At 48.0% G+C, this 25,339-nt stretch overlaps 1 protein-coding gene across 1 annotated transcript in view; it reads right to left on the bottom strand.

Annotated features, from left to right (window-relative positions):
- The window catches only part of LOC118250102 (chromatin remodeling regulator CECR2), a 93,238-nt gene extending 68,163 nt beyond the window's left edge, over nucleotides 1-25,075 (bottom strand). Inside the window, exon 1 of the mRNA XM_035550799.2 lies at nucleotides 24,875-25,075. Within this exon, the coding sequence (XP_035406692.2) occupies nucleotides 24,875-25,075 (201 nt within the window). The remainder of the gene's footprint in view (nucleotides 1-24,874) is intronic.
- Nucleotides 25,076-25,339: the final 264 nt, after the last annotated feature.

Genomic DNA, 25,339 nt, shown 5'->3' with positions numbered 1-25,339 from the left:
AAGAATGGTACAAGCATACCATAAGGCTCCCCCCCCCCCAGCTTCCAGCAAGCTGTGGCTTAAGACTTCCTGTGCCAGAGATTGTATCTTTGTGTTTAATTGCCCTCGATGAACTTCTCTTCCATGAATTTGTTTAATTGCTTTCTGAACCTATCTAGACTTCTGGCATCCACAACATCCTGTGGCAATGAATTCCAGTTTAATCATGTCTTGCATGAAAAAATACTTCCCTTTTGTGTAGGAAATTACTTCCTTAAAAAACAAAACAAAAAAACCCTACCACTAAGTAAGTCTACAACTTCTGGTAAAATACTGCATGGGCTTGAAAAGAAATCACTGCATTCAGCTGTCCTCTCTGGCCCTCTGTAGAAGGTTACTGCCTGAATATTAGACAACGCTGCTGGTGAAAAAGGTGAAATGTTGCATGGTGACAGTAGAGCCCTATATGAACTGGGAACCTACAGTCAATGAAAAAACAAATAGGTTGCCTGCGTTCCTGACTGTTGAACTCACTTGCAAGAACCAAGATGTGTTCCTTACTGGATGGCAGGAAAAGGTCTACATTCTAAAAAGTTTCTGGTGTTACACTTTTATAACTCAGGTGCTGCAACGCGGTACAAATGATCATGAAGAACATTGCTCTCTGCCTTGCTTGTACTGTTATTCACCATTGTGTTCCCCCCCATTAATTACCAATGTTTCAGGCCCACAAGAAATAAACTGAAGTATAGAGAAAGAACATAGAGACATTATTACATGAAACTTCTTCCTATTTACCCCTTCTTTCCCAATAACAACTCAAACAGCACAGTCTTTCTACACACTGGGTTTTTCTAATACAAGGCAAGGTTGGCAAACTGTACCCTCTTTCCAAAAGTGAAGTCCGAGGATGCTACCAGGGCTGATGATCATCTCTATAACAAACCAAAGTGATGATGGTCTTTGCAGGACTGAGGAGACACTGTCATCAGCAGTTCCTCCTTTCTGCTAGGTAGAGCATTAAAAGAGTTGACTAATTCCCTATCATCTATCTTCCTAATCTGCAACATTGCTTGCACCAGAAACCAGTTCACTCAACACTATAAATAGGTCCTTACTTATATCAGCTGAACATTACTTCACTTAACGCAAAATGAGCAAGTGGCTACCCTGCAAGGTTACACACAAATTGCTGGATTCTTGCAGGGTCACCTCTCACAGGTCTTATGCCATACATGCTGCTGTTCCAAAATCATTTCCCTATAACCTGAGGGAGAACTTGTTAATTTTCTGTAGACACAAGATGAACATGGGGAGGTGCTGGGAGGCTTTGAGCACTCAAGTTCTTTAGCCTCTACCTTTACTGCCAAGTCAGAGAGTTAGCAGCCTAAGCGAATGCAATGCTTCCACCATAGGTGAGTCTTTTCTAAATGCCCTCCTCACAAGCAGCCTCCACATTTTAGTTCCTTTTGATAACACGCACTGCCAACTTGCTGCAAGAGTGAGACATGGGGCCAGCTTCTGCTTGGATGGGTGACAGTAACTCAATAGCCGGAACAAGAACAAAACTCAGCCTTCAGTTCTCAGGAACCCAGGCCCTTCCCCTCCATCAGCTGGAGGCAGAAGTACACCCCAAACCCATTTTATTTATAAGCGTGGCTGTGTTCTCTATTCCTGACAACTGGTGCTCGCGGCCGGTGGCCTGGGACAGGCTGGAGCAGAGCTCCGGGTCACCTTGCAAGTGGTAGCAGCAGCTGCCTCCTGGATCAAGCGCTTGCTAACCAGCAGCTCGGGACCGCTCTAAATTAAGTCCTCTGCTCCAGTCCCACAGCGGGGAGGGACAAAACACCACAGCCACTGCTGGCATCCAGCAGGGCTCGCTGACGTGTCCCCTCTGCCTGCTCCTTGTCAGGACAAGCCACCCAAGCCTAGCTTCCCTGCGGCAGCCCCTGGACCACGCTTAGGCTCCAGCTGCCATGATTTCCCACAGAAATACGATGTAGTAAATCAAACCCTCGGTAGGCAACTGTCTCTTTTTGTGGTAGTGGCACTCAGCTTCTTTCTTGGGAGGCATCCACACCTCCAAAATCCCTGTGGGCTGGGCGCTGGGGGTGCTGCAGGCCCGAGTGAGGAGGCCGCGCCGACGGCTGGCGCACACATACCCCGGCGCACACGTACCCCAGAGGAGCAGCAGGGGAGGGAGGGGAATGTGAAGTGTTGGGCCCCAGCTGCGAGCTCCTCTTGGTTTTGTTTTAGGGTAATTAATGTTCCCTTGAATAGCGCCAGGCCCTGGGCTCCTGTTTCTCTAGCTTTCAATGCTATCAGCCAGGCTGGGGCGGGGGGGGGGGGGGGGGCTATGTTTCCTGCCACCCCCATTACAGGAGGCAGAGGGGGCTGGAGCCCTCCCGCAGCCCCTCACTCTGCCGGGGACCGCAGCCCTCCGAGGGCCACCAGCCCCTGCATACTTATCGATGTCGCTGTCCCCGAGACAGCAGCACACCGTCCCCGATCCCGCCGCCCCTTTCTTCTCCCCTCTCCCAGCCCGAGCTCCCCGCGCGCCTGAATTGGACGCATTCCCCCTGCGCTCCCAGACGTCTCCATCCCCGCGTCCCTTGACAGAGCAATCATTTATCAAGTTGTTTCACGCGTTGTCGGGGAGGGGGGCCCCGGGGGACGGGGGTTTGTTTCGTCCCTTTGTTGAAGCTCCACAGGACCGTCCAGCTTAGTCTCCAGCCAACTGCTGAGAGTTGCCGGAGTCCAGGAGCAAATGTTAAAGGGGCTGCCTTTCATCTGCGTGCTGATCCTGCTGCCTTTTCATTTTATTCTTCCAGCTTCTGGGATGTTACTTGCTTGCACGCCCCCACGCCCGCCCTGCTATCATTCCGCATGCATGTTTTCAAGGGAGCAGGAGTTTATTTTCTGTGTGCTTGTCTCTTCGCCCCCCTCCCAGACCCGCAGTCTCTCCTGTCACCAGCTCGCTCAGGCTCTGGGAGTAAAGATTTACCACCGGCCCTTTCCTCATCCCTGAATGTAAGATATCATAAGCCAAATTTGGTTAAAGGCAAGTCCTGCCCAGGCAGCTCATCTCTTCCTTGAGTGCGCTTAGGACTACTGCAGGCTTTTATCCCCTCTCTCTCCTCCCATGTGCCTGAGAGATGAGCAACTTTCTAAGCAGTATCATCAAAATACTTTTCCTTTTTTTTTTTTAAAAAAGGAAAAAAGAAGAGACTTCTGGCAAAAGAACTAAGTAACACTACAGAAAAAAAATGATGCTTCAAGCGTTCTCGAGCTGTAAAAGCTCTTGTGTTTTACACATGTAGGACTGGAAGGCAGATGATCTGGTTTGCATTGCGAACTGCCCAAGGTCACACAGGAAGCCTGCGGCAGGGGTCACGTAACCCCTCGGCACAGCACCGCACCTCACCTGCCAAAAGAGAGCCCTGCCCAGCTCCCAGACCGTGCCTGCACTCATTAACCAGCCACCAACACCCACAGCATTCCTGGGAGGAAGGAAACATGGAAAGATAGAAGTGCATTAAACCAGGGACATCTACCTGTATCCTGAAACAGGGTTCATCATTACCTGCCTGCAAACAGATGAATAAGGAGAGCGGTGCCCAAAAAACCATGAATCCAAACAAACCGTTCCTGTCCTTACACCAAAATGCATATGAAGTGCTCGCAAATGTTATGGCTGCATTCATTTTTGGACAACTGTAGTAGTTAGTTACAGTTTGTTTTCTAGCAAACTCCCAAGATTGCCCTCTGTGCTCGAGCATCAGTATTTCCCAGCTATACCTTACTGTTGTCCTTAATTTAAAGGCTTGACAAAACCTTCAAGGCCAAAAAAAAATAATAATCTTACTTCCTTAGTAGCTAAGTAGCCATTGTAAATTCCACACATTTCACAGAAGAGAGCAGGAGCTGCCCAAGATCTGATGTATTCCTCTCACCACCTTGCCACCATAACTCACTCTTGCGGAGGAGAGCTGGATTCATTTGCTTCCCAAGTCAATCAACAGAGTTCATGAGTCAGCCAAGGGAATGCTGAAAAGCAAGAGGGTATGCTCCTGCCCCCAGGAGCTGATTACGCTGCCTCTTAATTGTTCCCAGATTCTATTATTCCAAGGAGACGGAGCAGCTCCAGCACCAGCCAGCTTGTTGAGAACATCCACTCCACACAGCCTACCTCATCAGGCATACAGAAATTTGCATTTTTCCAAACCGCAGACCTATTAAGACTACAACAGTTATTAAAGAGAAAAAGTTAGGTCTGAGGTATGCCCGTCAGAAAAATAAAGCCATCTGTCTTCTGAATCAGTGCTGCATATTTTATAAGTCTGAGTCTTTTGGTTATCATATGATCAGAAAGCAGGACAGTTCAGATCTATAATCAGTATGATGTCTAGATCAGTGATATGCAGAGTAATTCCCTCCATTCTCATTCTCTACCAATTCCAGTAGCTTTAATGATTATTTTTCCCCTGTTCCCTCCTTTTCTCACCTAAATGAGCACACCCTAAGCTGCATTTCACTCTTAACTCATTGTTAACTGGAGTATTTTTGGTTTTTACATTGCCATACAGCCTCACTTATTACTATTACTTTCACATCATCCCTGCAGGCTTTTGCCCCTCCATAGCAGTTCAGGTGACAGTGTGTGAAGCAAATCCTACATTTAGGACTGCAGAAACAACCTGAGGTCTGCCCTATTATTTATACCATTTATAATAGCTATTAAATGAGTAATCACATACTTCTCCATTACACTTCGTTCAGTACATGGGAGAGTGTGACTAGGAAGGAGAGACAGCTGTTCAATATTGATTTTTATCCTTCTCATTCTTTATGTATCCCTATGTCTAATTTACTAGAAGCCCTGCCACCAAATAAGCTATTAATTGCTTCATAGACCTTTTCCTGTGGTGTTCCTCTACATAGCATCTCAATCAAACGAGCATGAACTCTTTTCTCAACCTATTTACAAGTTAATGATTTTTAACCTGATTTGACGGATGAGAAATCAAAAAAGATAATGACCAATTGCTTGCAAAATTCACCGCTCAACATAAACATCCATCAGCTGCACCTCAATTTGAGATTGGTCCTCATTCCTTCAGCCCCAAAGAGTCCCTAAAACACCATGTGTGGGGGTTTGATGGCAGGATTTAGAACAGCACAGACTTTAAACTGTTGGTCTTCTCAGGACTGCGGGAGCGTGGGAAGGTAGCAGTATACCCCAGAAACAGGGAAAGTAAGGAAGAGAAAAGCACCCTGACCAAAGCTGCCAGGAGGACCTGTGCTACAGGCAGGCTCTTTCCTGTGGCATCTGGCTATCGTTACCAACTTCAGCAGCAAGACCTCAGTGCTTTCTAAAGCTACAACATCATTAATACAGCTTCAGAGAGTTTAACACTGAACCTTAAATGCCACCAAGCACTACCTGGCATAAACTCACTCTGCCATTTTAAATTAACAGGTCTCACCAGTTCAGCTTTGTACTGGCAGGTACCCACTGTTGTTCTTCAGCAGGCATAAACACTGGCTAATTCAGCAAACAAAAACCATGCCCTGTGCAGAGGGAACCACAGCCCCAAACTTCTGCAGCACAGCTGGGGGTGGAGGAGTCTTTGTCCTGTCTTCAGTTGATGCTGTAACCTGTAGGGCACATCCGTGATGCCACCTGGGACCCCTTGCCAGCCTCTCTGGGCACCCCCTATTCTCTCCCAGCTCTCACAAGATCTTGGTAAACAGCAGTGTTACCACAGCTGGGGTGGAAGCACACATCCAGAGCTGTTTCAGAGAGCACTGCCACCAAATACATGTAGTGGGAATACACCTTCAAGAGCGTGAAGTAGGGCAAATGAAGGTTTCTTGTCGGAAAACTGGGCACAAAGCCAGACTCAGAAGTCAGTCTGGGTCCCTGCAACAGAGATGAGTGCTGAGACTGAACATCAGTATGCTTCTGTCAGCAAAACCCTCCCTTATTCTTTTATGCCTCTTCCATTCCTTTGAGGGCTTCATTGTAAGACTAAAACAGACCACCAGAAATATTCCAGTTAAAGAACAATCAAACAGGAATTTAGCTTGAAACCTGAATTATTTTTTTCCCCACTTCATAAGCATAGCCCCACAAAGTAAAACTGGTGGACAAAAAGGGGATGTAATCTCTTGGGTGAGGAGCAAGAGTAAAAGAGGGGAGAGCCAAGGACCTCAAGGCTGCTTTGCCACGGCACTACACGTGCACTTAACCAAAAGACAGCCCTTTCTTTTCCTGTAGCAGTCCCAGTCTCTCATTTCCTGCCCACCTTCAAACTTCTTCAGTAAATGAGGTGAGAACCATATAGCTAACAGCTTCATTCAGTGCTCAGCCTTGATTTATACTCTCAGCACCATCTGTCCTACAAAGTGAGCACTGCCATTCTCCCATGGAAAAAGCATGTGACCCTGCAATTAAAAATGATCATCATCTGCAGGTACAAGGCGATGGATTAAAGGTTGCACAGGCAACTGTAAATCTATAGTTTCCTGTCAAGTAATTGAATTTGTAATCGTTTAGCATCAGATTCAACACAGAAAACAATAATGCACAATAAAACCCTCACTATCGAGTCACAGCAGCGTTTTGAAACAGACACCTTCTCTACCACTGCTACCACTTGAGCTCAAGTACAAATTACATTAGCAGGCAAGCAGAGAATATTGCTCTTTGAAGCACTCACTACAGGCCACAAACACTGAAAACCATTCAGGAACAGCTCCATTTTATGGGCAGCCTACCCAAAGGCAAGTAGTTAAGAGACTTCCCCCCCCCCCGAGAGCTAACAGTTAGTGCATCATGATATAGTTAGCAGTTGGATTTTCATGGTTTCAATACTGCTTGCACCTGCCCTGTTAGAAGTTTGGGATTCTGTTTCTAGCTGGTGACATTTTCTATACTTGCAACAGCAGTGAAGGAGAAGCATTATGGACATTAATTAGGCATGCTGATATTTTCATTTTTAAAACAGAATCAAAAAGCAAGGTTTAAGTTTGGTGTCTTGTGTGAGCTGGCTCATTCAGTTCCTCTCCATCATCCACGCAGAAACACCTTCAGAGTGATTCATTCTAGTCTAAAATAGACTCCTCTCATCTCTCAAAGATCAATTTCTCTCCACTGACAATGACGAAACCCTGCACAATCAGTCTGACATGACAGTCCACTTTCAACACTAAGTTATTCTTGCTCATTTTCTCATCCCCACCACTTAGTCCAAATCCTACACCATGCCATGACTGGCACAACTGTTTGCTGGGCCACTCTATAAGTCAACTCATAAAACTAACCCAGGTGAAAAATAAACTGGAGGGAAGGGAAGTTGAGTGGATTATTTATTTATTTTAAATCCACTAGCCAAATCAGCTCCCGACTCATTTGAGTGTGGCCCCACAAATATTTGTACACACCTAAGAGGTCCCACTAGGGATGCAAGGACTAAAAATTAACAGCCAGAACTCCTGGGCTATCTGTTCTCAAAAAATAAATAAAATAAAAATCTTCCTGTCTAGTCTAAGTTGTTTCTAGCAAGGCAACAGCTGCTGTTTCATGTGCTCCTTACCCACAGGTCCCATTTCAAGTGCTTGCATGGTGACTCCTGAAGTGAGGTGTCAATGCACAGGCAACAACTGTCCCTCAAAAACGAGTTATTCCCTACAGAATGAGAAAGAACTGGCAGTTTCCAACTGCCCCTTATTACCAGTTCCAGTCTGAGGCAAGTTTCAAGAATCACCAGTCAAAGGTGTACCACCACCTCAGAACTAAACACCCTTGTTTCCCAGCTCCTCCCCAGCCTAACCTGAACTTTAGCATTGTTTAGCTAGTTTTAGACCATGCCTTGCTAAATGTTGTTTTAAAACAATTGTTGTGACAATTCTGCTCTCTTTTTGGGGAGGTGGGAGAAGGGAAAAGAACAGAGAAAAGCATTATGCATCCTCCAGGCCGCGGTTAACCTGATCTACTGTTGGCAACAGTCTTGATCCAAGCAGAAGGTTACACTAGAGACTTCCAGATATCCTTTCTATGTATTTTTCATGATTCTACATTGGAGTTCCCTTATCAGTCTTTCCTAAAGTCATCTTGACAGGCTTTCCAGTCATAATGCTCTTCACAGATTATTTACACCTTCAACATCTCAGTCTCCATTTAGCATCACCCCTTCCTTGCTCAGCTGCCTCCGCTCTCTGTTCTCCATGCTCCACGTGTGACATAGCACAAAGCCAGTGGCACACTGCAAAGGGTTAAGGCCAAGCGACAAGCACAGCCGTTACACCCAGGGTAGGACACCAGTGTGACAATACTACACTCCATCACGACAAGGAGTGTGATGAACAAGCATTTGGAGTTGGATGCACGTGTCTACATGAATGCTAGGAGGTTCAGACAAAAGTATGGCTCAGTAATGTCCAACGCACCTTGAACCTTTTGATGGAGGAAAGGCACAAATGTACCCAGGCTGAAACAGACCCAAGCTGCAGCACAGGGTACTCCCCATCCTGCTTGTTTTTGTAACTGGAAAGTAAGAAAAAACACATCTGGAAGATCAGGGTGGTCCCAGCTATGTCTGACAGAAAGGCCAGCAGGGGACAGGATTCCTCCTCTTCAGTGGAGGAAGAGCAAGCTACTCTTCTGGGGACACACGTCAGGCCTGTACGCCCTTCCTGCAGGGTGCACAGAGACTCTTGCTGGCCCTCACTCTGGGCAGGAGTCCCAGAGTACAAATAAGAGGTTGTATTCGGCAGCTGGGTATTTCTCCCACAGAAGGGCTCTGCCCTAGATAATGTCAAGCATCTGTCCATTAGCCAGGAAACGTCACAGAAGGAAACATCACCCTGGTACATTTGCTCCTCTGCTTCTAAGGAAGCCAGAAACATCCCCAGGCAGTTCAGCATCCCCTAGCCATCCTATGCTCCTCACCCTGCCCTTGGCAAGCCACCAGGCTGGGCAGGCCAGGGTTCACAAGTGAAGCTATAACTATCGTGCAGCCAACTCCTCAACATCCAGGCTCATCCTCCTGACTCAACCATGTGCAGCGCTGCTCAATTTTTTTTTTTATTTTTATTGGAGGGTGGTAGAGGGGAGATGCATGCTCAAGAGAAGATGGTGGAACTTGCAGAGCCCCTACCATTTGTTTAGCCCAGGCACAGCTTCAAGCACTGCTGCAATTGTCTAGAAATCAAACAAGTGGCTGATAGCGCCAATTAGCACCTTCCAGCAGAACAATACCTCCATCGCAGCTCGCCCCATTCTCTCAGGAGCTTAACATATTGGCACCCTGAATGACTTCTCTCGCAGACAGCAGACAAACAGCAATGTGGAGGGAAGAGAGGAATCAAGGTGTACCCAGTGCTCTACCACCAAGAGAGAGGCAGCAGTTAACAGTTATAAGATCGCATACTGGAATAAAAACTTGGGAGTTGACTTCGGACAACGAAGAAAGCAAAACTAGTTTGCAGAAATGCTTTTTTTTTTTACTCAGACTTGAAACTTTTTTTTTTTTGCTAATAGCTACAAGCTAAAGAATTTTTCTGAGATGGACTTTTCACCAAAGATACAGTGCCCCCTTCAAAGAGGTGGAAAAAAAACCACGACCAATCTAATCAAACAAATGGGAAGATTTAAAATTTCTTCTGCCGAATAAAGAAGCAATAAGCATAAGAAATTACTTGCCTGTAAGTCATCCTCTTTAAGCTTCTTATGTAAACTTATATTTGCAAGTTCAACCACATGCATTACAGGGCCATACAGTACTGTTTCTACAGCACTCCGTATTCAGTATACGGATTGGGTACCACATCAAGCAGAAGTCATCTCTAGTTAGCAAATGGGATATCAAAGATAAAATTCAGCTTCAGATGAGAGGCTGTTTTCTGCAATTACAGCATGAATCTGGAGTACATCAGCTTGAAACTATTGGACTTACTCCAGATTTGCACCACTGTGCAGCATTATGCCTCACAAAGAGCAGAAAGGGACAAAATCTGTTATACTCAATATCTTGTTTTATTAAAGTAATAGGATCGTGGATTGGAGATTCCAAGGATTAAAGCAAAGGCAAGTCTGCGGAGAGTAATATCTGGTAATATCTTCTACTAAATCAGCAGATTCTGGATCAGAGCCTTTTTTTTTCTCCCACTCAAAACTTGTTCTACCTTTTAAAACAATAAAAGTTACCCTTGCCCGAGAATAAGGCTAATTACAGTTCAGGGTGACATTGCCCATCTACCCTAAGACTTTGCATCAGTGCAGCTGGATTGATGGCTGCAATTTGGGCACATTCCCAACACAGACAAGGCCTCGGGCTTTGCTCCTCACCAGATCCAGGGAAGTACCTCTGCTAGGACAGACCAGTAATCCCAAACCAGCTCAGCTCCCCAGCCTTCCACCACACCCCAAGGGCCTTTGCCTCAGAGGTACAACATTGAAATGCTAATCCGACTTTGTAAACCCATAAACAAAAACAAAGAGGAGGACAGAAGAGGTAAAAAGCCTCCCTGAGCTCCATCCCCAAAACAAATCTCTGGCATTCAGGCTCTGCCCGGTAGAGCAGGATTTTCCCCACATGAGGATGCCTCAAGGACTGATATCAAAATTGCTGGCAGGCAATATCTTTATGGTTAGATGCATTTAAATGGCCACTTCTACCACACACAACAGAATATTCTTTGTTTCAGAAGATCTCCTCAGAAAATATATTTTTTTTTGCAACAACAGACCAGGCACAGACCTGCTAGCCTTACTCACTGCTCTTTTACAACAGAATGACATCAAATATTAATAACACTAAAACCTAAACGGTTTCTGCAGCTGGGCTCAAGTCTGACCCCACAATGTGCTAACACTTTTTCTCCACCTCCCCCAGAACCCACACTTTTCCTTCCTATGCCTGCCCACAACTTCCCAGGGCCCCAGGCAAAGAGTAAGAGGTGGATACTGGGGCTTGGGGTCTCCTTTGGATGGCGTGGGGTGCATGGAAAGGACAGGAGAGGTCAGCCCAAGAGGCAGGCAGGTCTGACAGCCTCCTGTGAAAGGGGAGTATCAGGGATCTGATAATAGGGACGTGCTATCTCCAGGCTCTGTAGCCGTTCTCTGGGCTTACTCTGATCTTCTTTCAAACCAGGTCAGCATACCCAAACCTGCAGATAGTCAATGTGGGGGGGATCATTTCTCACAAACAAATGCTCCCTACTGGACAGGTCATCGCAACCATCTAATTACCCCAAAAGCTGTCCTTTTGTTTTCCACCATCCCTGTTTTCTTCTGTCTCCTGACCTGCTTTCACAGACATTTCAGGCTGCCTGTCGTGTGGAAGCCAGGTTTTACGGACAAAACAGTGCCTCAGATATTTATCCTTCCACCGAGAATTGGACAACTCTGAGGGCACCACCGGTACCACCGGGGAGAGGAAGAGGACAAGTCCAGCAATGGGGACTATAGGTAAGGGAAAAGCCATCCTACGTGCCCCGAATGGAAGAGCAGCGATTCTTTACTGGGGTAGCTGAAGCCAGCCATGGTTAACTTGGGCCAGAAGGTCCAAGGGCTTTTTACTGCCAAGTTAAGTCTTGGATGACAGTGAAATGTGCTTAATTTGACAGTTTCATTTTAACATGTATGGGCAGAGTCTAGAAGGCGACAGCAGTAAGGGAGCAGCACTGCATTACTATAAGGTGGCTTTCCTGCTGCATCAACCTAGCATTCAGGGCTACAAACCGAAACAAAAAATTATTATTGGTGTTCACTATTCACCCTAGTAATGAAACAATCAGTATTCAATGGTATAGCAATATTCTCACACGTATAGGCAATAGTTATAAAACATTAGCATTTCACTATAAATTTCAAACTGTGCCACACCTCTGGCATTACAGAAGCTGAGAGCTCAGGTACTGCATTGGGGTTGGAAAATGCAGGGAAACTCTCTTTACTACTCTTTGCACATTCATTTTTAAATCTTCAATAAAATTGTGGTACTAATATGACTGCGTCCTCCTCAAACAATAGGAGATACGCTTGCTTGTATTCCTGTAAACTTGAGCAAAGTGCAGTTCTTCAAGCATCCACTGAAGAGGTAGAGAAAAATAGTTGACCAACAACAAGTTTAATTAGTGGAATCCTGTCAAATGCATGAGATACCTGGCTTGCTTGGGGCTGCACATCAGTAGGTGGGGTGGGGGGGAAGACCACTTTGGAGATGCAGGAGACCATCTTCTGATCTCTACTTGACTGTTTCTCCTAAAGAACTGCAAAGTGCATCATTTGTCACTGATCCTTTGCTCTTCATCAGGTGAGACAAAGCTGTGACTGGTTTACAAAGCATGCCTGGGCACCAACTTCCATAAACCCAGGGCATTCTTTGGTCTGTTTGGGGTTAAGAGCTTTCAGAAGAACACTGCCATACATACGAACGGATCACTGACCCAGTAGACCAAACCCCAACTAAACTGGAGGGTAAAACTGCCTATCATCTTCTCTTTGCAAGGCTATTGATAAGAAAGGACCACCTTGGCTGTCCAGCACTGACTGCATCACAGCCATTTCCCCCTTCTGCTCACTGTCCCCCCATTGGAGAAGCTGCCCTCTCCATTTCACACAAGTGCACCCCAGGCATGCAGGGCAGTGAAGGGTTAATTTAATTAGTTCTCTGTGTTCTCAAAGAATTACAGGCAACTTCATTTAATTATTAAGTAGCCAATCAGGTAATCTCTGTATCTGATTAGCACGCTAATGAAATAATGTCTTCCAGTTCAAAGCTGTCATTCCAATCAGGAGACAGCCCTTCAGCTAGAAGGAAAAGCTGGCCAGGTTTCCATGGGCTCCAGGCTTTTGGATTTTGGGGAGGGGATGGGAGCAGGGAGATGGAAAACCCTTCCACCTTCCCTCTCTCGCCTCTGCCTTTGCAAGGAATATAGCACAGCTCTCCCTTCCAGACAGGCGAGCACATTTGCTCCAGAGAGGCTCCCTGATGCTCCAGGCAAGCGTCCAGCGTCACCACCACGCGCCCCTTCCCTCGCGCTCCCTGATGCCCAAGAATACCCCAGTTGGTCAGGAACCAAGAGCCCAGAGAGCACAAGGCCATTCGCATAGCGCCTAGGCACTGCCAACCGAGAGATCTGCTAAATATGTGGGGCATGACTCTGCTATGGTCCACATGGGAAAAGAGTCACACAGCAAAGCCATTATAGCACTAAGAGGAAGCCAGAAAGCCTCCTCCCTCCCTCCCCCACACCGCTCTCTGCTCCTGTGTCATATGCAGTTATTTCCAGCCTGGGGAAAAGTGCAAGGCGGCAGCTGTCACACGAGGCAAGGACTTGCCCCTTTTAAACAGGGATTTCAGGACTAAATGACCCATTACAATTAACACAGCTGCAAGAACTGGGACACTTCCACACAGCCCGAGAGGGGGTTTGGCGGTGGGGGAGGACAGGAGGAGAAGCAGAGGGTTAGGATCATACTCCCAAGACCTGGCATGGAGTCTCCGACCCCTCTGCTTCTCACGTATTAGCTCAGCTGTCCTCTCCCAACTGCTGCGGCTCAGCCTCTCCCCGATGCCAGCAGCCCAGCTACGGCACTGAGCCATGGTGAGCAGCCCAAGCCCAAAACAACACTTTCTGGAATGGCCCCCTGCACTCCAGCTCCTGCTCAAACCCCTTCCACTCTACTGGACTGGAGTAGCACGGCTGCGCCCATGCTAACTTTTAATTAGACAGCCCAGGTTTATCACAGTAGCTGCAGCAGGATGTGGTTCAGCACAACCAACCCACCCGAGTATTTACCCGAGGAGCCCAGCAGACGATGCTGTCCAAGCTCAAGCCTACGCTGCTGCAAGTGTACTTCTGCATGTCCTCTGCTGCCAGTTTAAATGCTAACTCAGCTAATATTGTCACAGCTGCCAGCACACCTTTGCTTTGCAGGGCGAGCATCCTCATTTCTGAGAGCAAGATCACCTTCCTGGTGACACTTGCCCTCTCCCGGCGCACTTCCCAGGAAAAGAAACACAGCCTCCAGAATGCTCACACCAAGCAGCAATAGTTTTGTTAAGCCACCACACCGAAAATGAATGTGCTTACAGAGAGAATCCCAAGAGGGAGCAGAAAAATTGCAGGCAGTCTCCAGACAGCCAGCTAGACAGCTGGCTTTCTATGAGAACGCTGAAGTGTTGACACTTTTTGTTGACCCTTTTTTCCCGAGCATACCCCATGAACAAGAAATAGGACTGCCAAATGGGAAGATGCATCTCCCTCTCTCCTCTCTGCTGACCGCAGCCATTCCAAGTGAAGGAAACTGGTTAGATCAAGAAATTCAGGCTTGGACAGCACAATGAAGCATCCACTAATAATCAATCCCTTCACAACAGCCTTCCTGCCAACTGGCTACAGACTAGGCAGTGATTATAAATTGTAGTTACTTCTCTGAGGAAAAACAACAACATCATATGGCGATCCTTTAATTCTGAAACCAGTCCCGCTCGCAATTACCAAAAGACAAGTTTTCCTAAATACCCATTCTGAAAAAAAAAAAAAAAAGCCCTGAAATCCAAAGCTGGGATCCTCCTGGCTCATGCTTTGCTAGCTACAAAGAGATAAAACTTGTGTCATTAACATTAGCCAAAATTTCTGAAGATGCTGAGGGGGGAAGTTTGTTGGCTAGGAAGATACCATCGTTATCCTCGTATTCCTGAGGTCCTGCTACCTCAGGAAACACGCACGACAGGGCCTGCCGAGGCGGTCCCACTTTACCACTTATTAACCAGCGTGCAGATGCAATTCGAGCCCGACTGAAGCACAAGCAACTGCAGCAGCCACCTGGGGACCAGCGTTCCCTGGCAGCCGGTGGCGGGGCACATTCCAGCCCGGGTCCCCCGGCGCTGGAGTGGGGCGGCACAGTGTGACCTGATCTCCACCTCCGATAGCACCGAGCCCCTGTACCAGCCCCTCTCGCCACCCTTGCCACGGTTGGGCCACGAGGAGCAGGATGCAGATACCCAACCACACACATGAAGGGACTCCCTTGCAATGCCATGGCTATTTGTGGATCAGCCGCCATCCAAAACTCCCCAAAATGAGAAAGTCCAGGCGTTTGGCAGGTCAGACACTTACTACAGCGAGTGGTTTGTTCTGCCGAGGGACTCGTAACACCCTCCCAAATTACACATTGCCCTTTACAGGACACCGCAGCAGCTGGAATCGGCTCCCTTCTCACATTCCTTAATAAGCACTTCCATCAGAGAGCAGGGTGGATGTAGGGCATCAGCTGCAGTTAATCATAACCAAGCACTGTGCTCCCTTTCTCCATGCTCCACAACACTATCTGCAGTCTAAGAATATCCAGCACCACCCTGCCGGGGCGGGGGGAGTCGAGTGCTCCGAGCTCCCCAGCACTGCAGGTCTCCCTGTTACAGGAGACTTTCACTCTGCCTCCCCCAAGCAACAACCTTCAGCAGGGCCCCCGATAGCTGGTTGAGATCCTACAGATCATGGAAAGATAATCCATTGCGGTACTAATGCACTACTGCAGCTGTCCATGGAGAAAATCCCCTTTCAACCAAAAAACCCCTCAAGCCCTTTGATCCTCTCCAACACACAATTATCTTAAGGGCAAAATAGTCTTCTGTGCCTCGGTACCTTGTATCAGGCTGAAAGAAAAGAAACCGAGACTGCTATTCCGTGTTTATTCTACACGACTGCCCTGTCCTACAATCAGGCTCCTTCAGCATGGGCAAGCAAATCCCGATGGATAGATGCCTGCATATGCTGGATGACCAGTGCCTAAGAGAAACTTTGGGGGGGAAAAATAAAGTGTGGTTTGTGTTTCTTTTTTAAAAAAAGAAAAACCTGAATTTCTAAGAAGGACTATCAGACAAACTTTTCATGACTGTTTTTGTGCGCTACAGTCAGCTACACTGAGATTAAATTAACTGATTTCAACTACATGGTCAGGTCTGACTTTAGAAGGAGCAAAAAACCACCATCAACTTTTAACTTAAAAACTTTTTTTCTTTAAGTTAACATTCTGGTTAGAAAAGAAATACAGCAAGCTTTCATTTAGTGCCAAAAACCAACCCCCAAAACCTTTCACAGAGGCTTGTCAGGGCTCTTCCCCAGGTGCCCCCTTTGCTGCGTGACCTCTTGCTACCTGTGCAGTTTCGCTCCACCTGCTACCCCCAACTGCAGGGTGATAAGCATTGCTTTCAGCAGAAGGGTCAGCTATAAAAAGCCCTTCCCCTCCCCACTGCCTGTTTCCATTCCTGTGCCACTGCTTCAGCCCTGCTGGTGCAACCCTTTGCAGGGCTATGCACCAAACCATCTTGGGGAACTGACCCCAGTTAAACATAACTCAAAGAAAAGCTGTTGATTTTTTTTTTTTTTTTTTTAACCCCAGTGAGCCATTTTACCATCATCAGTGAAGAATAAGGGACAAATGCTTGAGAATTCACATCATCAGCTTTTAACAGACACCATGTGTGAGCCCACACTAACAAAACAGCGAAAATGGCCATCCACTGAACAACACAAAAATAGAAAAACAATACAAAGTCCGTTCTCTAACCCCCTGAAATCCTTCAAATTTCAAAAGGTACTCAACACTAGACTTTATGTCAAGATTTTCAGAAAGCTTGTCTAAAAATCCCAAAGTATTACTGCCTGTGCACATTTCTCCATCCATCAGCCATTAATAACTTCTGAATTCGTCTGACTCAGCCATGAGTGATGGGAGTGCAGAAGTCTTGAACACAGTTTCTATACAGGTTGCTCACTGTATCTACCCCCTGCGCAATCACCTCAAACACATGTACAAGCCCGCTTGACTGCTCAGGGCTTGGCTAACAGGTGAGTTGCATGGGATGAGTAATGAGCTTTACAGGAAAGCAATGGAAGAGAGGAAAAGCAAAGAGCATTGGAAAAAGTTCGTTGTGGGGACGTACGAGGCTGTCCAGACTGGGAACCTGTATGAAACCATGACAGATTTTACTTTTAAGTGCAATGTCATTTGCCTTTCCCTTTTACAGTGCCCTTATTACTTATTCGGGTGTCTTGATGCAAGCGATATAGTGGGCCTAATTCAGCAAGGGTTAGGCCCAAGTGAGGTCTTAAAATACCACAGAAAACACGGCAGGGGTCTTGCTTACTGGGCTTTCTTCCTTATTTTTTTTGTTTGAACCTTCACAGCACACCAGAAGAGGGAGCCTTTCACTCCTGTCCCATGCTCATCATTTGTTTTATATTAGCAACAATGACAAGCTCTATTAAGAGTCAAGCTCTTAAATTAAACTCTTACCCTTTGCCTCCTAAAACAAACAAACAGAAAACCCAAGCAAGAAAGAAAAAGGTCTTTGCTTTATGTTATGGATATATAAATATTTTTTGCTGCCACAACTTGCTGAGTACAGGGTTCACCAGAAATGAAGAAGCCAGCTTTGCCTTCCAGTCCTTTGGCTGCACAAAGCTCTATCTCCGTTAGAGCAGGCTTCACTGGAAAGAGCCAGATAACTATCTAATGGCTTTACCAAAGAGGAGGAAAAAGACTGTCCAACGATCCTTCTGCATCACCAGCCCCAGGACCGAACTAAGCTAAGGCTGCAGTTTTAAGAGCCATGGTGGATCCACCTTGGTAGCTGATGGCCACCAAAACCATGAGGTCCCGCTTGCTGCTGCTGTGTCCCAGTATCATTCCAGAGCACCGGAGAGCCACAGCACCAGAAGCAAGAGCTTGAAAGGCAGCAGGATCTCCCTTCTGGCAGCAGAAGCCCACGGCACCAAAGCTTCAGGTCCCCTGGCTGCCTTAGCGGTGCCCATGCCATCCTTCCTGCAGGGCCTAGCGCACCAGCTGAACCACAGCAGTTACAAACCAAAGGCCTCATCACCCTGTCACTAAGTCACTACTTCAACACAGTTAAGAGCTGAACCAGTTTAAGTACACCTAGCATGAAGAGGTTGTGCTGTTCAAACCACCCTTAAGATGGTGTTAAACTGGTGGCCAGTCCCACAACAGAGGTGGTCTAAAACATACCCCTTGTGGCTCACATCTTTCGGTATTCGCTACCATGGAGTATACTAGCAGCATTGTTTTTTATTGAGTGGAAGGCTGGCATTTCAGCTAGGCATTTATAAAATGTAAAGAGTTTGTAAAGGAGTTGCCTGCCGCGTGTGGCTGTTGGGCCACCTCTGAGCAGCGCTCACAAAGCAAAGACCTGGGCTGCAGTAGGCCTGTAGTGTCGAACTACTCCCCCATCCCCCATAAAGGCCAACTTAAAAGCACACACATACACAAAGTGCATGAAAACACAGTAAAAACGCATATTCTGGAAACAAGCAAAATGCACTAAAATCACTTTTCCCTCTCAGCTGTTTTCTCCTCCTCACACAAAAGGCTGAAAACCCCTCCTAATTGCAGGAATACTCCACCTCGCAGAGCCTGCTAGCCCAGCCCTCCTTCCAAGGAACTGGGGAGAACTGGGACACAATAGGAAGGAGACTTGCTAAAGGGAATAGATCTGTTAAATTAACACATTTTCTGTCAACCAAATCAGCTGCCCCCAGTGCCATTGTTGGTGAAACAATGGAGACCCCAGGAATGGGCACCCATTAAAAGGAACAAGCCTGCTGAAAGGATACACTCTAAGGCACAGTGTTGTGTGTTTAACAGGATTCTCTACTGTAAGGAAGGAGAAATCACTGGGCTGCATTGTTCTCACCATCACAGCAGATGCTGTTTCTGCTGGTAACGAAGGGGAAAATTAATTTTCATAAATACCTACAATAAGACTTAAACTATAAACTTTTAATTCAGGAACTTTTAACTCCCTGGCTGTTGTTGTTTCTCCCCAGCCCTTTTCTTGCAGAGATTTTGCCTGAAAGAAGTCTATGAAAGCATCCATTGCCATTACAAAAGTTAATTCTTCACCCTTCATGCAGGCACTTAACAGATGCCAGGGGCAGAATGGCACAGCTCTGCGGTATTATTTGTAGGGAGAGAAAGACCACAGTTAAGCAGGTCTACACATAAAGCTGCAACACTTTTAAGGTGTTACTTTTAGCTGGTTTAGTTGGAGCAAATTCCAAAAAGAACAAACTCGAGGCCTAATTTAGATGCGGTATGCAGAAGTTTACATCAGCTTCATTAAATTGGTACAGGTTTGTGGTAGTCAAGACTCTGTAAACAAAGCAAACCGCTAAGTCAGATTTAAGCTACTACACAGAGCATATTTTTTTTTTCTAGCAGGGAAAGATTTACACCAGATTATCTTAAATTGGTTTTAAAACAAATTCAGCTTAAACCATTTAACTTGTAGGCACACAAACATTTCAGCTAACAGATACAATTTCCAGTCAGCGATGTTGATGGAAGAGGTAGTTAGTTGCCTCCAACTAACATCACCGTAGAAAATCTGTGATTATCAAACTCTACGTACTCTATCCAAATCTCTGAAATTTATACTCACTTCCTCTTTCTCTCTGCCTTTGACTGCTACAGTCGTTCTCTGACTTCCCTGTCACCTATCAGATCCATTCAAAATGTTGCTGTCAAAATAACCTTCCTTACCCATTGTTCAGACACCCTTTTTTCTGTGCCCAGTCACTTCTCATTTCTTTTCAGGGGCTTAAGATAATGTTTTAACTCATGTATCAGCCTCCTAAACCACCTATTCCTTTTTTTTGTATCCAATTATAGTAGAGTCTCATTATACAAAATGTAAACACTTGTTAAAAAGTTCAAGATCTACAGTTGTGAAAAATGTGACTTGCATTTGAAATGTAAACTGATATAATGCTTTCCAATTTGCAGACCACTTGAAACAACAGCTCTGAGAAGTATCTCTCTGCCTCCCCCTCCATTAATCTCAATGAACTCTAGAGCCCAATACTGACATTCAGAGTGCTAATGATTCTATTATGAACAGAATAAGTAAGGCAGCAAAAGCCAAGACCAGCAACGTAAGAGCTGCTGCTAGAAGAGATGCGGTAAGAGGGATGAGATGTTGCAGAGTCGTCAAAACCAAACGTCAATGGGACAGGTAGGAAGAACAATAAAAACAGTACTCACCGTGCATTTCATTCATTTTTTCCACTTGATACTCAAATTTCTAAGATGCCTACCACCGATGGGCAGATGGCAAGAGGCACATCCTGATGCCTGAAATACTCTACAGAAAAGGTGCTTAAACTAGCTCGGACTTACCTTGTACAAGTAGAGCTGACCTACACAAATTCACTTACATTTTAGTCAGCTTGTTACACCTACTTCTCACATTTATCTTAATTAGATCCTAAATTCTCCCGATCAGAAACTACCTGGCCATCTCAGCCATCATATGACATAAGGCAACAGTAGGTTCTGTAGGTGCTACTGTAACACAAAGAACAATGCAGTACTGGGCCAGAATAGCCACCAAGGAGCAAAGGCTTAGCACTCGGTTTCGGTAGCACAGTGCATACACAGTTGACTCCATACACACCACTGACAGAAGAGGAAGGCTGTGCAGTTGGTGCCATGGATCTCAAGGGACCCACACAGAGGACAGAAAGCGAGGGGCTCCAGAGAAGTTTCAGTAGGACCTAACAAAACAGGACAGCAGAGGTCAAAGCGCATTTGGCCATCCTCTCCTCACTAGGAAAAAAGGGCACATTTTCCAAAGCACTAAAATTTGAGTGCACCTAAAGGTTAGTGAGTTAAAAGTTTTTGGCTTTCCAAGCTGTATCTGGTTTGCGGGGGTAGAAGAAATCCCCTGTTCTGTGCTTACTCCTTCACACAGCCACAGCCTGCAGGCAGCAGCACAGATCCCCCTTCTCTCCACACTCTTCCTCCTCCCCCTGGGGACCCACGGGAGCAGTAGTAGCCACTGGTTTGTAACAACCACATCATATTCCCCGACAGAAAGAGCCTGTTCATGGGCTGGTATGGCAGATACTGCGCTGCAGGAAAAAAAAAGGTGTGCGGATACTGCGCTGTAGGAAGAAAAAGGTGTGCAATAGCAGCAGTGCCCTGTCGCTGGGCAGCAGGAACGTAGCTAAAGGTAGAGCTAGAGCCTGAAGCATAAGGAAGGGAGAGCAAAAGAGGAAAAGCATCTTAGAGCCACAGCGAAGTTAGCAGCAGAGGCAATTTGCCCAAAGGCGCTTTTAAAAACCACAGGAAAAGATTTATGTTTTCCCTACGTAATGTGGCTTTTCCCCTTTTCCAAATAAACTGAGTTAACAACAATGTTTTGACTATTTTCAAGCACGTTCTCAAAAGTCACCTCCCCTCGACCTACCAAGGCAGAAGTTCCCAAATGTTTTAGCCCAGAGCTCCCAGGAGCACATGCCAGAGAGCTGGGTGGCCACGCCACGCTGGCTGCTCTCCAGTTCTCCTGTTCTATAAGTTGTGCTGAAACACAGTTGAAAACGTTAAATTTTCTCCTAATATTTTTCTACCCAAACAATCCCTGCAGCTGCCAGGATGATATTTCTGTCACAGAGGGAAGGGCACGCGTCCAGGAGACACTTTGTCACGAGAGGTGTCCCGCATTACAGCCCGGTCTTGAAGAGGAAAACAAAACACTTCCTATCATCACATGCACCGACCTGACTGTGGAAAGCATCCTTTCTGTCCAACAGGGCAGGCCATACGAAATAAATGTATTTTTTAAAAAATGCCCAGTATGAACAGACCCTCTCCCAGCTGGAGCAGGTAAGGACAAACCCACCCCATCTAGGTTTCCCAAGGCACTGAGAAGGAAACCACAACCGAAGCAGCACGGCAAAAAGTCCACTTTTGAAGTGGCGTGGAAGTTTTGCATGGCAGATGGCTGACACGGCGGCCATTTAAGGGGGTGGCGGCGGGGGGAGACTTTAAAAAACGAGTCTGATGACAGCAGCACTCTCTGCCACCCGTGCAGACCCATGGGTGGACCCAGCCACGTCCTGGCACACACGCGTGTGCTCGCGGCTGTCCCACTGAACTTTTGACCCGGTGTCGGCTGCCCCCTCCCCAGCCCACCGCTGCGGCCAAGGTTTGAAAAGCGCAGGAGCCCTGCGCCTCCTCGCCAGGCGCCTGCATCTGCCGGAGCCAGCATGGGGGCCGCCTGCGCCCACCCCCTCCCCAGAACAATGCCCAGCGCCCGGCCTGATGGATGCGCTCCTTTATTCGAGTTTTGGACACCCCTTCCCTGGCCGCTCGCTGGTCCAGGGGAAAAGAAAAACAAAACATCTGCTTCCCAGGTTTCTGCTGCGTGCAGCTGCGGATGGCAGGCCACATCTGGAAGCTTCACTTTCTTTCGGACCAATAAGTGTAGGGCAAAAGGGCTGCGTTTAAAAAGGAAAAAAAAAGAAGAAAGAGCTCCGCGCTGCCTCACTGTACTGAAGTCCCCAAACTTCTCAAATACCATAGGCAAATCTGCTTGGTATGAGAGGGATGGGTCCAGATGGCCTATCATTACCGAGCCTTGCAACAAAATATGGGCAGACCTACCAGAAGAGAAATCAGAAAGAGGGAAGAAAGAAGAAAAATTAGCTACAGCTTCTTTTTATTTTTTTTTTTTTTTAAACATATGGAAGATCAGGTTTTGTCTGCTCTGGGGACTGCAGTGATTGCGGCTGAGACACTCTTACAGCATACTAACATCAGCGCAACGGGGAGGGCAGGGGATACTTGTTACAAACAAATCAGGGTTTGTTTAAAACTTTTGCCTTTGCAATAATGTTTTTAAGAGTTCAGAACCAAAGCCACCTGAGATACAGTAATATCGGCAAAAAACAGATCCACCAAGCAGGTTTTAACTAGAGAGGAGAGCTCAGCCCTCCCACCATCAGCAAGAGCTGACAGCACCCATCGATAAGTCATTAGAGATGAGGGACACAGTCAGACAAGTATTTGCCATGAACCTCCAGCAGTCTGAGCATCAGCACCCTTCAGACGAAACCCCCAGCTGCGTGAGCTTTCCATTTCCAGTTCAACATGGAAAACAGGCTTGCTCAAGCCACCTGTTTTACTTGGCATTAAAGCAGACCGGGGCTTGCACCCCTCGGTTGCCCTTGGGGGACGGTATCTTTTGAGGGAAGGGGCAGCAATGTCTCAAACCACTTCCCTTCAGCCACAAGCGGTCCCCTCAAGAACCAAAGATAAACCAAGAAAACTCCATTTGTGCACACAAGCACAGCTTGAAGCCTGTTGGCTGGCCGTTTTGTTTTCCAGCACTGCCTCAAGTTGTAGCATTCCCTAAATGCCCAGAACAGCCACCTCCATTTCATTCGGGCACCCCACAACGTAAAGCCCATCTCAGACACCAGCGTCCCCAGCTCCGAAACCAAGTGGGGAGCCTCCTTTCCGCAGCTGAGCAAAGTACAAACCAAAAGTCTCCCACAGCAGCGCTCTCAGAGAAAAGCAAACAAACAAACAAGAAGCATTATAAGTCCCTTTGCTGGCCACCGGTTTCATGCCACAAACTGTTGGTGTACGCTCTCTGTGGAGCATGCTGTTCCCGTATCCCCGAAGCCATGGATGGGACTGGAAGAGACACCAAGATGGTGAACTTCGAGAAAGAGCAAGCCCTAAAGCCGCCCGTGGTGGGCTGCTGGCGGCATGCGGGGAAGAGGGAGATTCACTCCCCATGCCTTTAGATGCCAGCTTCCGACAGCTGAATCTCTCCTCTCAGTGTATCCCGATTTTAACCGTGGTTTCCACTGTCCGTTGCAAAAATCCCATCTTTTAAAGCCCGTTTGTGCAAACCACCGCAGGTCATCACAGGCGCGGGTTCTGGCGATGTTGTCGGTGGGCCAGTTATGCTCTGCAACACCCTGGTGCCAACCTGCGCCCACTTCTCGTCCCCCAAAAAGCAGGCACAATTTGTTCCAAGCGATGGCAACTCCCCCGTCCTAAGCATGCTCCAGGAACCAAAGGGGAGCCCACATTTACTTCGCCTGTGAAGCAAGCCAGATGCTAATTGCCTCCAAAGGTGAAAGGCTAGTGCCTCGGCCCTTTTATCATTGTAAATTCAGGTTCCTTCAAGACTTTGCGCTGCTGGGCCCGGAGAGCCTCCCCCTTTAATGGGTTTGCATCAATAGGAGGGGGAGGGGAGTTCCCTTTCGCAAGAAGTTGCATCATTGAGAGACCTTATCCCCTTTCAAGATTTCGCACCGCATAAGGGATTCCCCCTCTTCAGAAATTCACATCCTGCTCCAGGAGTTTTGCTCTTTAGGGCTTCGCACATCCTATTGAACTTTTAAGCATCTTTGGAATTCGCATTCAGGGGGCAATTACTGTCTTAAGAAACACACGCCACCATGTTATTCACCCGGTTTATTGCCAATGTGCCGGCAAGAATAGCTTTTCACAGCCAGCACAAAAGACTTCCCACTACCAGGACGCACTTTGTTGGTAACATTTGCAGCCGGAGCAAAAAACACTCGCGGCGCGCGTACCCACACGCGCAGAAATTAACAACAACCATCCCAACAAAACAAAAACACGCACTCGCGGAGGAAAGTTGGGGAGGAAAAACGCGCAAAAGCGCCCCAAAACGCGCCGGTCCCTCGGGGCGGAGGGCGGGCGAGGTGCCCGAGCCCCCGGCACAAAGCGCAGCCAGGCGGGGACCCCGGCCCCAACAAAGGGCACGGCCCCTCCGCACCGGGGGGGCCCCGGGGAGGTTGGGGCGGGGGGGGGGGCCCCGTGCCGTGTCCTCCTCCCGCCTCCAACGTTTGGGGCCGGGCACGAGGACCCCCCTCCGGGCACGGGGACAACCCCAGCTTTGTGCGGCCGGGTGCCCGGCGGAACAATGCGGCCCCGCCGGCACCGGCACCGGGCGGGGGGGCTCGGGGAAAGTTTGCGGAGTTGCGGCACGGGGACGGGACGGGTCCCCCCGGGGGGGGCCGGGTGGCGGGGTCTCACCTCTATCTCGAAGTCGGGCAGGCGGAAGGCGGTGCGGAAGAGCGAGCAGAAGTGCGCGATGGCCGGCACTTCCCACCACGAGCGGAGCTCGTCCAGCGCCACCGCCGCCTCCGAGCCGCCGGTACCGGCCACGCCGCCGCCTCCTCCTCCTCCTCCTCCTCCTCCTCCTCCGCCGCAGCCGCCGTCCTCCTCCGGGCACATCTCAGCCGCCCGCTGCCTGCCGCTGCCTGGCTCGGCGGCCGGCTGCGTGCCGCCGCCGCCGCTCGGCGCTGCGCTGGGCTGAGCTGAGCTGCGCCGCGCTCCGCCCGCCCCCCGGCGCCACGCCGCTCAGCGGCCGCCCCCCGGCGGCACCGCGCTGCCCCCTCGCTGCCGCCCGCGCGCGGGGCGGGGGCGCTAGGGCCGGCGGGGGCGCTGCTGCTGCGGGTACTGCTGCGGGTACTGCTGCGGGTAGCGCTGCTGGTGATA

This window comes from Cygnus atratus, chromosome 1 (assembly GCF_013377495.2).
Source record: "Cygnus atratus isolate AKBS03 ecotype Queensland, Australia chromosome 1, CAtr_DNAZoo_HiC_assembly, whole genome shotgun sequence".
Classification (NCBI taxonomy): Eukaryota; Metazoa; Chordata; class Aves; order Anseriformes; family Anatidae; genus Cygnus; species Cygnus atratus.
This window is presented reverse-complemented; position numbering and strand designations above follow the sequence as displayed.